The sequence below is a fragment of the Sprattus sprattus genome, assembly GCF_963457725.1.
Source record: "Sprattus sprattus genome assembly, chromosome: 6".
Classification (NCBI taxonomy): domain Eukaryota; kingdom Metazoa; phylum Chordata; class Actinopteri; order Clupeiformes; family Clupeidae; genus Sprattus; species Sprattus sprattus.
In genome coordinates this window covers 23,935,355-23,951,855 of record NC_137925.1, presented here as the reverse complement: position 1 = coordinate 23,951,855, position 16,501 = coordinate 23,935,355, and the positions used below count along the sequence as shown (strand labels likewise).

The 16,501-nt window shown below is 48.9% G+C and overlaps 1 protein-coding gene across 1 annotated transcript in view; it reads right to left on the bottom strand.

Moving 5' to 3' along the window:
• Window positions 1–16,501, bottom strand: part of atp11c (ATPase phospholipid transporting 11C (ATP11C blood group)) — a 63,954-nt gene that overhangs the window by 23,346 nt on the left and 24,107 nt on the right. Inside the window, exons 3-7 of the mRNA XM_080841096.1 lie at window positions 12,472–12,561; window positions 6,928–7,008; window positions 5,641–5,748; window positions 788–916; window positions 270–358 (exon numbers count right to left, since the gene is read on the bottom strand). Coding sequence (XP_080697222.1) covers window positions 270–358; window positions 788–916; window positions 5,641–5,748; window positions 6,928–7,008; window positions 12,472–12,561 — 497 coding nt within the window. The remainder of the gene's footprint in view (window positions 1–269; window positions 359–787; window positions 917–5,640; window positions 5,749–6,927; window positions 7,009–12,471; window positions 12,562–16,501) is intronic.

The following is a 16,501-nucleotide window of genomic DNA, read 5'->3' as shown; positions in this document are numbered from 1 at the left end:
AGCGAAAATGAGAGGAGAACAGAGAAGAGAAAGAGAAAGATAAAAGGAGCAAAGGCTGAAAATGACAGGAGAAAAAAAACTGAGGGAAAAACACAAAAGAAAGGAACACAAACAAAACACAAAAGAAAGGAAAGGAAAAATAACTAGATGGTGGGATGGTGGAGTGAAAGAGGCTGATGAAAGAGGAGGTTGGCCATGTGGTGCGGGAGGAGAGAGAGAGAGAGAGAGGAGAGGAGAGGGGTGTGAGATGGTGGGGGACGAGTCCGCACTTGTAGAGGTCAGGCTGCGGCTGTTCACACTCGATGGTGGCGCTGAGAGACTCCAGGTCCTTCTCCATGTCTGGCACTGTGTAGTGTGTCTGCAGGGACAGGCAGATGAAGGGGACGTTAGAGGGTTAGCTTACTGTTTAAAAAGCAGGGACACACACACACACACACACACGCACACACACACGCGCACACACACACGCGCACACACACACGCGCACACACACACGCACACACACACACGCACACACACACACACACAGTCACACACACACAGTCACACACACACAGTCACACACACACAGTCACACACACAGGCACGGAGGCATGCACTAAACAGCGGAAAGTACTAGAAGAGCAGTGATGAGAATATCTGGGTCAAGCACCTAAAGCTCCCCAATTCCAAACAGTCTTAGAGGAAGTAGGCCCTGCCGAGAGGGAACTCAAGCAGCGTGCAGCCCAGCATTCCAGTGTGTCTGAGCCTGCCTGCCGGCCGGCCGTCCGCGGCCCAGAGAGCTCACCTTGTGGTTGGACTCCCCGTCCAGGCTGGCTGTAGTGACAAAGCAGGTGCCGTCGTCCCGACTGGACTGCAGCAGAATCAGGTCACAGGGAAAGGTCTCGTCTTCCACCACCTCCACCACATCACCCACCTGTGAATGCACACACCATGCAGCTTAGACACACACATAGAGCTGTACACACACACACACACACACACACACACACACACACACACACACACACACACACACACACACACACACACACACACACACACACACACACACACACACACACACACACACACACACACACACACACACACCATGCAGCTTAGAGACACACATAGAGCTGCGCACACACACACACTCTGAAGCTTAGAGACACACATAGAGCTGTGCACACACACACACACTAAGGCCCCCTTTACACGGAGTCTAGATTCACTGAATCTGGTTCATTTTTCACACCTATCGAATCTTTTAATTGCGTAAGGATGGAGCCTGGTAATTTATGTAATTTAATTAGTTATGTAACGTCTGAATAAAAAGAATTAGATCAAGATAGGAGGCTAAACAAAAATCAGTAGGCTGGATTAATGAAAGTGAATTCGAGACCCACCACGAGTGAGATGGAGAGGGAGAACAAGTGATGTATAAACTCCTCAAAAAAGGTTCGGAAACATTTCTTCAGTCGATTATCCCTCCCCTTTAATAATACCAATTGGTATTGTTTTGTATTTTGTTGGAAAGCCTGATTAGTCACCTTTACAACGAGGTACAACTTGTAAGGATCGTGCATTCGTGGAATGAGCAACAAAGCTAACTGTGTGGGTAGCGGCCCACATTTTTTTTGCCAAAATCCTAAAAAAAAGTTTGGAAACGTTTCTTCAGTCGATTTTCCCTCCCCTTTAATAATACCAATTGATATTGTATTGTGTATCGTTGGAAAGCCTGATTAGTCACCTTTACAACGAGGTACAACTTGTAAGGATCTTGCAATCGTGGAATGAGCAACACAGCTAACCGTGTGGGTAGTGGCCCAAAAAAATGTGCCAAAAGCCCCTGCAATATCCTTCTGTTGGTATTCACTCTTGTTTTGAGTTGCTTGGTGGATTTGATGATTCTCCCACAGTATTAAGAAAAAAAAAAAAAACATATTGACCATTTTTACACTTTATTCATTTTATACCGTCAGGGACCTCAGTAGGATGTGGATCGTGCATTCGTTGAATGAGCAACACAGCTTCTGTTGGAATTTAGTGAGATATCGGAATGAGATTCTGGAGCCAATGGCGACCCCATATCTCCAGAATCTGGGACCTAACTCCATCCTCCAGGATGACAACGCTCGCCCCCACAGAGGCAGGATCATCACAGAGTACCTCAAGAACTTGGGAGTGGAGAGGATTGAAAGGCCTGCCGTGAGTCCAGACCTAAACCAAATTGAATACTTGTGGGATCTGCTTGGGGGTGCAGTACGTGCCAGAGTGACCAACGCAACCATGTTGGCTGACTTGCTACAAATTCTGGTTCAGGAATGGGATGCCATCCCACAGGAGGTGCCAAGCTGTTGTGGCTGCGTATGGATCTTCCACATGCTACTGAGGTCCCTGACAGTGTAAAATGAATAAAGTGTAAAAATGGTCAATATGTGTTGTTTTTTACTTAATACTGTGGGAGAATCATCCAATCCACCAAACAACACAAAACAAGACTGAATACCAACAAAAGAATATTGCAGGGGATTTTGGCAAAAAAATGTGGGCCGCTACCCACACGGTTAGCTGTGTTGCTCATTCCACGAAATCACGATCCTTACAAGTTGTACCTCGTTGTAAAGGTGACTAATCAGGCTTTCCAACGATGTACAATACAATACCAATTGGTATTATTAAAGGGGAGGGATAATCGACTGAAGAAAAGTTTCCAAACTTTTTTTGAGGAGTTTATATTGGTTGGAGATCGCGAAGCGCTCGTGTGGGGCAATGACGTCATCAGGTTGCGTAAATCCGTGCAGACGAACACCAGCCCCCGTACCGATTCAAATCTACTCACTTTCTACCCCCGATTCGGATCGTTGCGGATACCGTGTGCGAATAGAGAGTGTTCGTCGAAATGATAGGGCTATCTGTATTCTGAACTTTACGGACGGAGACAAACTAGACTTCGTATAAACAGCCTCTAAAGCTTAGAGAAACACATAGAGCTGCACACACACACACACACACACACACACACACACACACAGCAGCTTAGATACACACATAGAGCTGTGCACACACACACACTGCAGCTTAGATACACACACAGAGCTGACACGTTCTCCCAAATGTACACACATGGTGCACATGAAGATGATTTAGTTGCCATCTAGTTACTCCTGAAGGCTACCCTTACAAATCTGTACCAACTTTATGAAAGAAAAAAAACTTCTATGTATACTGTCAATTAACAATAATAATTGTAATTATTATTATTTCATTTAATAATTAAATAATGTAATAGCTCAGCAATTAGTTAAATCGTACTTAAAATGAAAAAGCAGTTAATGCAGTTAGAGGGAGTATGCTAGATGAGAAAAGATCAGCAGTTCTGAACTGGAATGGAGTCCAGTGCGCGTATGTGAGGGGGAAGTGGTGAAGTGGGTTAAGGGATATTCTTAAGAATTTAAGCACGCTCCCCACGGATGCAATGGGCCAGCTGGATGTCCTTGGGCACGATGGAGACTCTCTCTCTTAGCCTGGGTGGTGCAGATTGGTCTCCTCTTAGAGAACAAGCAGGTAAGCTTTGCTGGCCTCCTGAAGCAGAGCGGACAGCAGAGCTCTGGAAGCACAGAACAGTCTTAGGTCCTGAGCGATCTCTCTGACCAGATGCTGGAAGGGCAGCTTGCGGATCAGCAGCTCAGTGAACTTCTGGTACTAGGGACAGATCTCTGTCAGGGCTACGGTACCAGTCCTGTAACGTAGAGGCTTCTTCACACCACCAGTACCAGGGAAAATGTTGTAGGCAGCCTTGGTAGCGAGCTTTGCGACCAATAACGTTAGATTTACGAGCGGCCTGCTTGGTTCTTGCCATTGTTAATAATCTTCCTTTGGCCGATGAAGCCCCCCACTTACGGGCTACATTGCCCGAGGGGACACAGGTTCAAGTCTGGCCTGATGTCATTTCCCAATCCTCTCCCCACCTCTTCTCTGCCTCGCTTCCTGTCATATCTTCAACTGTCCTATCAAATTAAAGGCATAAAAAGCCCCCAAAAAAATCTTAAAAAAATAATAATAAATCTTCCTCGGATCCCTCGGAAGTATCGCAGAAGCAGTTAGCTAGATAGGCAGCCTAGCCGTTAACTTAAGCGCTTCAGTCGTACAGAGCAACATTAAAAACAGGTCTCGGCAGGGCCCACCAGCTAAACTAACGAGAGGCTTCTGATATCTCATTAAGACTTAGAAAAAAACTACAGTAAACAATGGCTATGTACTGTGATTAAAATTAATAAAATGATAGAATACGAAAATAGAACAAAAAAAAAATGACATTACATTGTGAATATGTCAAAGAAAGAAATCAAAGAAAAATATGCCAGGCAGAGTGGGGGTTAAACTCAGCAACCAGCGTCCCTGTTACAATTATATTACCTCAAATGCAAAACCCTTTTCTAATGTCAACCTGTTAATCTTCTTTTCACACAGCAACAGTTTTTTCCCCCCAAGTGCATCTCCATAAACACGGAGAGGGGATAATAGAGCTACAACATCAACATGCATATATACAGTATGACTCAGCACTTATGGCCAACGAGCATGCATTTACATTATGACTCAGCACTTATGGCCAACGAGGAGAGAATTAGAGTGGTCAGCAGTGCATCCTGCACCCTGTGTGCCACTAGGACCGCTGCCAGCTCACCCTGAGAGAACACAGGTGCACAGAGCACCCAGACCCTGCTGCCACAGGAGTGCCCACAGAGGAGAGATGGCACAGGTGCGCCGAGCACCCAGACCCTGCTGCCACAGGAGTACCCACAGAGGAGAGATGGCACAGGAGTGCCCACAGAGGAGAGATGGCACAGGTGCAACACGCACCCAGACCCTGCTGCCACAGGAGTACCCACAGAGGAGAGATGGCACAGGTGCAACACGCACCCAGACCCTGCTGCCACAGGAGTACCCACAGAGGAGAGATGGCACAGGTGCAACACGCACCCAGACCCTGCTGCCACAGGAGTACCCACAGAGGAGCTCAGGGCTGCCACGCCCGCCGCCTAACGAGATCTGATTGGCTGTAACGAGACTAATTAATTGAGATGGCTCGGGTGGCACGTCTTCATTTAACAGATGGCTTAAGGATATTACAGGGACCTCGGGGAGCTGAGGGACTCCTAAAGAGAGTCTTACTGCTGATCTTCATTGGCCCTGTGTGAAAACAAGCCTGTGTGTACAAATGCACACATACGTCATATACACACACGGCACGCACGCCCAGACACACACACGGCACGCACGCCCAGACACACACACGGCACACACGCGCAGACACACACACACACGCGAGTGCAGACACACACACAGAAACAATAGCACACACAGAAACAATAGCAGACACACACACGAGCGCAGACACACACACACAGACACACTCTCAAAACCTGTTTTAGGAGGAATGTACTGACTAGTCAAAACATTCAAGCATCTGTACACACCTTGTATTTTAGTCCCTATAATTAATCCCTGTACACTCACAGAGCCATCTATCAGTCTTCTCTTGCAAAGAGATCGTTCCTTCATCCTCTGACCCCACACACACACACACACACACACACACACACACACACACACACACACACACACACACAGCTGCAACAAAAGTGTGACTACCTTGATGTTCTCACTCTGTGTGGGAGCTCGTCGCCCCTTCTCCAGCCTTATCGCTGGGTACTTGTTAACCTCCTTGTCGGCCTTGTGCCGCAGCCAGTCCTCATAGCCCTGAGAAAGAGAGAGAGAGACAGAGAGAGAGAGAGAGACAGACAGAGAGAGATAGCGGGAGGGAGAGAGAGAGGGAGAGAGAGAGAGAGGGAGAGAGAGAGAGAGAGAGGAGGAGAGACAAAGAGAGAAAAAGAGAAACAAATAGTGATACAGCGAGAGAGACAGGAACACACAAAAAGAGAGACAAAGGGAGGCAACTTTAGAACAGATTAAAAAGGATTAAGACACTCATCACCTCACCCAGAGGACTGCAGCACAGTCCAAACAGACGCTACCAGAGGTGAGCCAGCACAGACACTGGACCCGCGGTGACAGAGCGCAGAGGCAGTGTGTAGTGTGTGTGTGTGTGTGTGTGTGTGTCTGAAAGGGGAGACCATGGGATGACAGCTATGGGACACAAAAGCCGTCTCCATGCTCACATATTTATTTAGGGGGGCTGTGAGAGTGCGGCTCGCTGACTCACCACGAGCCAGGCCTATTGTGTGCGACCACTTTAGCCAGCGCTAATTCGGAGCGCTAGCCCCTGGACAGGGCCTGCGTGGAGCCTTCTGGGGTGACTCGGGGACTGAGATGACTGTTGTGATAGGTTCTCCCCCCCCACCCTACCCTGGTGTCCCACTTCAAACCCCCCCCCGCCCCTTCCCTGCGGCCAGTGTCTGTGTGGCTAGGCTAGATAAGTGTGCGCGCGTCCACCCTCCATTGTCAAGCCTTCAAAAGCCAAAGCAGCAGGAGCCACCAGAGTCAAGCCTGAGACAATACTTCTGAAGAACACACAGAGAGGGGGTGGGGTATTTGTGTGTGTGTGTATGTGTGTGTGTGTGTGTGTGTGTGTACAAGTTTGGGTGAATGTGTGTGGGAAAAGGGTAATTGTGATCAGATTTGAAGCAGATAAAAAGGAGAGCTTTCCCCCCCTTTTTCGGCCCTATTCCCAAGCTGCTCACAAGCCCAAAATCTGCATTAGCAGCAGAGCATAACTTAGGAGCGATGACAGAAACCAATAAAGCGTCCGCTCTGCCTTTCAGCAGAAAAGCCTGTCCGCTTTCCATATGCGCTGTCTGGGAGCAGAGAACGACTGAGTGAGGGAAGGAAGGAGTGAGTGAAGGAGAAAAACGTGAAAAAGAGGATGGCATCTGAGAGAGAAGAGGCAGACTGTGGGGTTGTATGACGGCTGTCGCTCACCTGTTTGATGGCCGTCACTGTGATCACGAAAAACAAAGGTAAGCCACTCGTGACTGGGCTGGTGGGCGTGTCCACGATCACCTGCGGGCGTAACACACACACACACACACACACACACACACACACACACACACACACACACACACACACACACACACACACACACACACACACACACACACACACACACACACACACACACACACACACACACACACACACACACACACACACACACACACACACACACACACACACAATTTAGTTTGTACATTGATCCCTTTCAGCTCTGAAAGAGATTACAAATACACACATCAATACAACCCTACACCACACACAGGTATTGCATTACTGCCAATCACATTATGCATATCCCCGTAACCACAGCGACATGGCTGTAGTTCAAACATTCACTCTTGCTGAGGAAGACTGTGCAGGTCTAAGGCTTCAAGCAAAGAGCCACCTCAGGTGAACCAACTCAAACTGTCAGGGTGAGAACCAGGGCCACACAGCGTGGGGACAGGTCCACTCCTGCCTCCCCCAACACTGAGCAGTGTGGCTTTGAGGAGGGGGAGTTGTTTTCCTCCCCCTGGACATATCAGGGGTGTGTGTGTGTGTGTGTGTATGTGTATGTGTGTGTGTGTGTGTGTGTGTGGTGTTTGGGGGGTTGAGATAAGGAGGGTGCTGTCGGCTGATATAGGACAGCGCTAACTGGGACCTGCTTGCTGAGGTGGGGGAGCTGTGAGGGTGGGGCTCTCCTCTCCAACCACTGGCACAGGCAACACCAACATCACCCAGGAATCACTCCAGAGTGTGCAGGGAATCACTGGGAATCACTCCAGAGGAATCACTCCAGAGTGTGCAGGGAATCACTCCAGGCTGTGAAGGGAATCACTCCAGAGGAATCACTCCAGAGTGTGAAGGAAATCACTCCAGAGGAATCACTCCAGAGTGCAAAGGGAATCACTCCAGAGTGTGAAGGGAATCACTCCAAAGGAATCACTCCAGAGTGTGCAGGGAATCACTCCAGACTGTGAAGGGAATCACTCCAGAGTGTGAATGTGTGACAGTTTGTCTGCAGGGCTCCTTATCATCGCTCGCGAGAAAGATGAGGGCTGTTTTGTTTGTTTGTTTTCTTCCTCACTGATCACTAGCTGGGGAGAACCCACACAGTGCCCCTCAGGCAAGCCAGGGAACAAGAGTTTACACGACAACACACACACACACACACACACACACACACACACACACACACACACAGATATCTGTGTTCTGATAGAGCCAAAGCGAGGGAACAGACTGTTACACAGCAGGAGAAGGGGAGGATAGATGGTAGAACAAGAGAAAAAGAGAGAAAGAGAGATGGGGAGAGAGAGAGAAAGGGAGAGGGCGAACGGAAGGAAAAAGGTCGATCCTGAAATGGTGTGGGAGTCAGGTAATCCCCTGCAACCAGCTGGAAACAGGCCACCACATTAACACACACACACACACACACACACACACACACACACACACACACACACACACACACACAACCTAAAACCGTTTTTTTCAGTGATGGCCACCAACTGGAGTGTGCAGCTTGTTAATCCACAGCAGCCTGCCTAGACTTGCCTCTCACTCACACACACTCTGTGACCTCTACCTTGCTCATAAGGTGGAATTACACACATCTGTTTACAAGCTAAAGCAATGCCATAGACATATATGTAAACACAGAGACAGACACACAAATAAGCACGCACACACACACACACACACACACACACACACACAGCGTGACGAGTGACAGTACCCCGGCAGACTGAGCTTTTCCTGGTAAAAGCCGCCCCCTCATCACCCGAGTAAATAAATAAAGTCTTCTCTCCCTTGCTCTTGCTCTCTCCCCCTCTTTCTCTCTCTCGAACGGAGCATTAACTCTGGAAATGAAACCACTTTGGCCTGTCAGAAAACCGGGGGAGGAAAAAAAAAGGAAGGAAAAGGAGAAAAAAAAACTGAGAGCGAAGACTTGCAGGTGTTTTAAGGTGAGAGTGCCACACCAACCGAATTCTCCTCCATCCCACTATCCACCTCCCCCTCCTTCCTCCTCCTGTTTGGGGTTTAGGGTTGTGTGTGTGTGTGTGTGTGTGTGTGTGTGTGTGTGTGTGTGTGTGTGTGTGTGTGGGGGGTTATTACGGTGCTGGCTGCTCTGGAGCCCTGACCCTTGCTGGGGGAGCAGCTTCCTCAGCAGCGGCCAGTGCAGAAGGGCCTGGCGGCGTGATGGATGAGCTGCGGCTCTCCTCGCCGGCGAGCGTCCCGCCCCGTGGTCTCTCGGCGTGGGGCTTGCTGATGAAAGGCCTTTCTGGAGGCAAGTGGGCAGACGCAGAGCCCACAGCCCGCAGCAAGGGGTGAAGGCTACTGATGCGGCCGGATGATGAAGTGGACAGTCAGGGAAGATATAGTGAATCCGGATGCTTTCCAGATACCGTGAGTGGGAATTGCTCCAGGCCTCGACAGGCCCCACAACATGATGCTATCACGACCCTCGAGCCATAACACAATTCAGCTGAGACTTCTAAATATGTGTATCGAGTACTGCAACAAGATATATGGCATTCTGGTTGACTAGGCTTGTCCATGACACAAGGGGGGCTGTGATAGCAAATAATGTATTTTCCAACTAGTGGCCCAACAATATCATATTTGCACATTTGAAACTAATCGAATATAACAAAATATTGATATTTGCAAGATTGATATTTGGCTCTTGGGCATCCACACTGTTGTCCTGTCAGACTTCAAAAGGCACACAATGCCACTGCTGAACCTGCTCCATGATTGAGCTGTTTAAATGTGTTATCTCAACGCACAATCACTGTGATCAGCATTCTACGCCAGTCACATGAACTGTGCCTTGCTGACTGTGGACATGTGAAACACTTTAATGATCAAACTGCTGCTTGTGCTGTTGTGTATGTACGTGTGAAAGAGAGGGTGTGCATGTGTGTGTGAGCGTGTTGGCGAGTGTGTGTGTGTGAGCAAGTGTGTGAGCCTGTGTGTGTGTGGGTCAGTCTCAGCCACAGAGAGGATGCTTTCCAAAAGAGCGCCCTGCTCGAATGCACCACACGCCAACTGTGGCCTCAGCACTAGAACCACAAACGCTGACGCACCAACGCGCAACCTACAGGGTTCACCCAGCCCACTCACACACCCTGCACACTACAACAACCCCCCTACCTCAGAACACTCAGGCAAGCCAGGGAACAAGAGTTTACACGACAACACACACACACACACACACACACACACACACACTTTCTCCCTCACACCCTGCATACCTCAACAACTACAACAACTTCTGTTCCACACAAAACCCGTGTACATTTCGCTCTCTCACTATCTTGCTCACTCTCCCGCTCACAATCACTCACTCTCTCATAATATACTCCCTTCTTTTCTAGATTAGATTTTCTTTCTGTTGAAGCTGTTCAAGGCTCCTTGTTAAGAGCGTGGAGTTTGCTCTCTCTCTCACACCAACACACACACACTCACTCACTCACTTACACACACACTCACTCACTTACACACACACAATCTTCTCTCTCTCTCTGTCACACACACACGCACACACACACTCATACACACTGTCTGTCTGTCTCTCACACACACACACACACACACACACACACACACTCATATAGACACTTACAAACACACACACTTACAAACACACACACACACACACACACACACACTGAGGTACATTCCAGCCAGATCGGTGTCAAAGTGTGCCTGTGAAAGACAGAGATCCCCCCCCACCCCGCTCTCCTGCTGTTATGTCATCTTCCTCTTCCCCTCCCTCGTTTGCCTCTTCCTCTCCTCTCCTGTCTCTCCCCATCCCTCCATCTCTCGCTCTCCTAGCAGATCCCAGTGGAGGCACGCAGGGATATTTTTAGCGGTGCGCTGCTTTTTTATCTGCCCGTGTCTATTTGTGGCTCCCTCCAGAACTACAGAGGGCTTCCTGCCTGCTGACGTCAGCAATGCAGCGCTGCAGAGAGAGAGAGAGATAGATAAAGAGAGGGAGGGAGGGAAAGAGAGAGAGAGGGATGGAGAGAGAGAGGGCGAGGGAAGGAGAGAGCAAGATGAAGAGAAAAATGGAGGCAAAAATGATGAAACAATAGATAAAGCCAGGAGGAGAGAAAAGACAGGAAAACAAGAGAATGGTAACAGAGAAGGAGCCAGAGAAAGGCGAGAGAGGGAGAGAGAGAGAGAATGAGAGAGAAAGGGAAGGAGAGAGAGAATGAGAGAGAGAGAAAGAGAGAAAGAATGAGAGAGAGAAAGCAAGGACACGAGTAATAGTGTGTGCGTGTGTGAGAGAGATTTATGACGAGGTTGTGTGTGTGTGTGTGATGGTACATTTGCATGAGTGCCTCAGGAGACTGAAGGAGCTCTATTTCTGTTGCTGTGATGCTACTGAGAGTTTCCTGCATGGAGGCCACGTGTGTGAGTGTGTGTGTGTGTGTGTGTGTGTGTGTGTGTGTGTGTGTGTGTGCTAAAGTGTGGGGGGCAAGAAATGTGGAGGACCCTGGGCAACTGGCATTAGTGATCCCTTCAGACAAGGGCTGGCTGAGTCGAGGACAACCAGCAGCAGCAAAAATAAAAAAATCATCTCTGCAAGCCTATGCGCAAACACACAGCCTTTCTCTGGCTCGCTCACACACACACACACACACACACACACACACACACACACACACACACAGCACAAATATAGAACACAGAGCCACAAACTCAGAGCCAAAGAGCTGCTGCACGCCCCCTCACACAAACACACATCTGCACACACTCTGGCTGCAGCGCTGAGCCGGGCCGGGCCTGACGGTTCTGTGAGGGGTGTGGGTCAGCAGGCAGAGCAGCGGAGGCTTCTCCGGGCCGCTCCAGTGGAGCCGGGCCCATCCAGAGTGCTGAGGAGTCTGCAGAGGGAGCTGGAGTTGACTTAAGGCACACTGGGCCCAGCTGTTGTTTGTGGTTACAGGGCCGGGGGAGGCTAGCAGTGTGTACACAGGCCATCATCGCCCACATCATCAGTGGCTAACTGAGCAAGTATGTTGGTGTGTGCATACGTGTGTGTATGGGTGCGCATGTACGGTATGTGTGTGTGTGTGTCTGCATGTTTGTGTGTGTGCATGTATATATGTGTGTATGTGTGTGCGTGCATGTATGCGTTTGTGTATGTGTGTGTGTGCGCATGTATGTATGCATGTATGTATGTATGTGTGTGTGTATTTATGTGTGTGTGTGTACATTATTACACGTTCAGATGAGGTCTAGTTCCAGCAGCCCCAGTGTCTATTTTTGTGAAGATGAATCATATCAACAGCCCAAACACACCCACCCCACACACCCACCCCATTACAAATTCAAATCACAACAGAAGATAAACCCAGCTGCCCACCTGGTCACACAAATGCACACACACAGACAGACACACACACACACACACACACACACACACACACACAGACACACACACACACACACACACACACACACACACACACTCACCTGGACCAGGAAGATGATGAGGAAGTAGAAATTGGCAATTCTCCTGAACTGCTCGAACAAGTTCTTTGGCAGAAAGTTCCATACTGTGTACTGAAAAACAGAAGGGGAGGGTGGAGAAGGAGGAATTCAAATACAGACGGGAAGCTAATTACAGGCTGCTAGTAAACAGCTGCAAAGCATTTGCCTTTTTTCAAACCAACTTCACAGGAACGCATTTAAAACCAGAGCAGGGACTCCGCCATCACTGAGGCAACAGCCCTACACCACTAGAACACACAGAGCTGGAAGGGTGGATTTCATATTCAACACTCAGCACCATTCTGACTGTATGTGGGACTGAGCAGGAGTGCGAGCGAGAGAGAGAGAGAGACGGGGAGAGAGAGAGTAAAAAGGAGAAATAAAGACAATAGGGGGTGTAGATGGAGTGTGACAGCAGGGAAGTGGTGTACAGTGAACAGCCTCATGGCATGCGCGTGTGTGTGTGTGTGTGTTCATGTGTGTTCATTAGGGATGGGAAGATTCACCGGTTCGCATCGATGCACCGGCATAAAAGCTCACGATGAGATGGCCCGGATCGAAAAAAAGTGTGCACCGGATACAGTGTGGGATGAATCGCGATGCATCGTTTCTAAAAATTTTGCATCGGTATTATCCGAATATAAATCCAATCATTTTATACTTAGATAGATTCCTCCTCTCTAACAGTTTCTTAAGCGCGCTCTAATCTCTACTGCTGTCAATGGCCGATTCTCGTGAAGTGTATACTTTTTCTAAAATCTCTATCTGTCTGCAATACCGCTCTCGGCCTCTACGCAACTTTGGCGCTCTCACAGGCAAAGACAGTGCGGCACCTAGATAAAGGAATGTTAACGGTTTGTTTTTCGCCTGGAAGTCTCTAGAAATCTGGCACCTTATTGAACGAAATTAAAAAAGAGTGAACTTGCCCACAGACACCAGAATGAACACGTTCACAGTATCGGCCATCAGGCAGTAATACAGTACGTTCAGTTCACGTTCACCAAAATTATGAACAAGTTCATGCACTTTCTTTCAATGAACACGTTCAGACGCATCACTGTCGGTTCATCCACGTTTCAAAGACCTGGCTTTCTTGGAGGACCACGGCATCAAAGACATGATATTGGTTAAGATAAAAGCAGAGGCGGTGATGATGGAGGAAGAGGTAAGAATATACTCCATATACTGTAGCTAAACTCTAGCTAAAATCGCATCGTCCTCAGTGATGAGATGCACATCCCTAGTGTTCACATGTGAAAGTGTGCGTATGTGTGTGTTGATGCATGTTTGCCTCTATTGCCTCTCTCTAAGTTGGCTGCCTGTATTGCCCCTCTCTAAGTTGGCTGCCTATCTCTGCTGCCTCTATTGCCCCTCTCTAAGTGGGCTGCCTCTCCCTGCTGCCTCTATTGCCCCTCTCTGCTGCCTCTATTGCCCCTTTCTAAGTGGGCTGCCTCTTCATGCTGCCTCTATTGCCCCTCTCTAAGTGGGCTGCCTCTCCCTGCTGCCTCTATTGCCCCTCTCTGCTGCCTCTATTGCCCCTCTCTAAGTGGGCTGCCTCTCCATGCTGCCTCTATTGCTCCTCTCTGCTGCCTTTATTGCCCCTCTCTCTGCTGCCTCTATTGCCCCTCTCTCTGCTGCCTTTATTGCTCCTCTCTACGTGGGCTGCCTCTCTCTGCTGCCTCTATTGCCCCTCTCCAAGTTGGCTGCCTCTCCCTGCTGCCTTTATTGCCCCTCTCTAAGTGGGCTGCCTCTCCCTGCTGCCTCTATTGCCCCTCTCTGCTGCCTCTATTGCCCCTCTCTAAGTGGGCTGCCTCTCCATGCTGCCTCTATTGCTCCTCTCTGCTGCCTTTATTGCCCCTCTCTCTGCTGCCTCTATTGCCCCTCTCTCTGCTGCCTTTATTGCTCCTCTCTACGTGGGCTGCCTCTCTCTGCTGCCTCTATTGCCCCTCTCCAAGTTGGCTGCCTCTCCCTGCTGCCTTTATTGCCCCTCTCTAAGTGGGCTGCCTCTCCATGCTGCCTCTATTGCCCCTCTCTAAGTGGGCTGCCTCTCTCTGCTGCCTCTATTGCCCCTCTCCAAGTGGGCTGCCTCTGCATGCTGCCTGTATTGCCCCTCTCTAAGTGGGCTGCCCCTCCCTGCTGCCTCTATTGCCCCTCTCTAAGTGGGCTGCTCCACCTGGAGCTGCAGCAGGTGAGAAATGTTGTCTCTGTTTTTAAATGTCCCTTGCTAAGAGAGACGACTCTACTCCTAGAAGAACTTGCTTTACTCTACTCTTAGAAGAACAATGGCTATATGGACACCTAGCAGGAGCATGTACACACAGAGAATGGCTAGTTTATGAATGAGCGCAACTGAACACCTAGACAGAAAGCCATGGCTATCAGCGAAGGACAACAGGTGGTTTATGTGCGCTGGGCAGGACAAGGGCAGGAGGTCAGACTCTTAATCTGAGAAGATTACTAGACCTCTGAATGCTGCACATTCTGAAGAGATCCGGTGAAAGGTTTCATATTTGCAATGCAAAGTCCATGCACAACGGCTGGCTAGTGGCCAACGCAGTGTTGACACGTGCAAGAGCCAGTAGAGGCGGTAATGTTATGAGAGTCTGTGTTTAGATCATTTATGAGCAGCATCTTCGCAAGGAGAGATGATCGGGGACAATAAATATGCAGAGATCTGTTGTCCCAAACAGAGTCTCATCTTTTCAATATCATTTAGGATTTGTCCTGCTCTCAGTGATGCTTTCAGAGTGATGGAACGAGGGAGAGATGGAGAGAGAGAGTGAGTGATGGAGAGATGGAGAGAGGGAGTGAGTGATGGGGAGATGGAGCGAGGGAGTGAGAGATGGAGAGATGGAGAGAGGGAGTGAGAGATGGAGAGATGGGGAGATGAGTGAGGGAGTGAGGGATGGAGAGACCAGGAGAGATGAAGCGAGGGAGTGAGAGATGGAGAGACCAGAGGAGATGGAGCGAGGGAGTGAGAGATGGAGAGACCAGGAGAGATGGAGCAGGATAGTGAGAGATGGGGAGATTGAGTGAGGGAGTGAGTGATGGAGAGACCAGGGGGTGAACAGGGGAGTGAGAGATAGAGAGATGGAGCGAGAGATGGAGAGACCAGGAGAGATGGAGCAGGGGAGTGAGAGATGGGGAGATGGAGTGAGAGATGGAGAGACCAGGAGAGATGGAGCGAAGGAGTGAGAGATGGAGAGAGGGTGATGGAGAGAGGAAGATGGAGAGAGGGAGAAAACAGCAGAGTGAGGGTAATTAAAGTGTGTTTACGGTCCCACCGGAGGACCATTGATTAGGCCATCCTCAGCATAATCCCCCCCCCCCTTCTACACACACACACACACACATCTATAAATACCGGCCTGAGCCAAATACACACATACACACGCCTCTCCAAAGCCCTCAGACTAGAGTCTCAAAGTAATCTCTCTCACCACAGACACTTCCTCTCACTCAGAGCACACAACTCACCAACTAACTTTGGCTACATCATCAAACTTAAGCTGAAGAAACTGCGTTCTGGATTTATAGCAATGGCTACAAAAACCCCATGACAAAGCAAAGCCTTATTTAGGGATACTGGTAAGCCTGTGCACCAACCAAAGTTATTCTGCAGTTGTGTTCAACTAGGACTTGAAATGAGACCAAATATTAAACCGCCCCTGGTTACACATAGGGGTGTGTTCAAAATATCGATACGGGGATACATCGTCGCGGGCCTCTTTACGATGCGTGTATCGATACGGAGGCGTCAGTATCGATACTTCACGTGCAACAAAAAAAAAAAAAAAAAAAATTTTTTTTTTTTTTTTTTTTGTCTGTTTCTTTGTACAGCGTCTACTTGGTTCATGTGCCTGCCTGCATACTTTGCCCATCATCCAGTTGATGGTATAATTTGAAAGCAGAGTTTCTGTAGAATCCACATGAGGTGACAAATATGTTATGATGTACTGTCAAGGAGTTACAGGCAATTTTTTTTTGTTATAAGCCTAAAATATCGGGATAC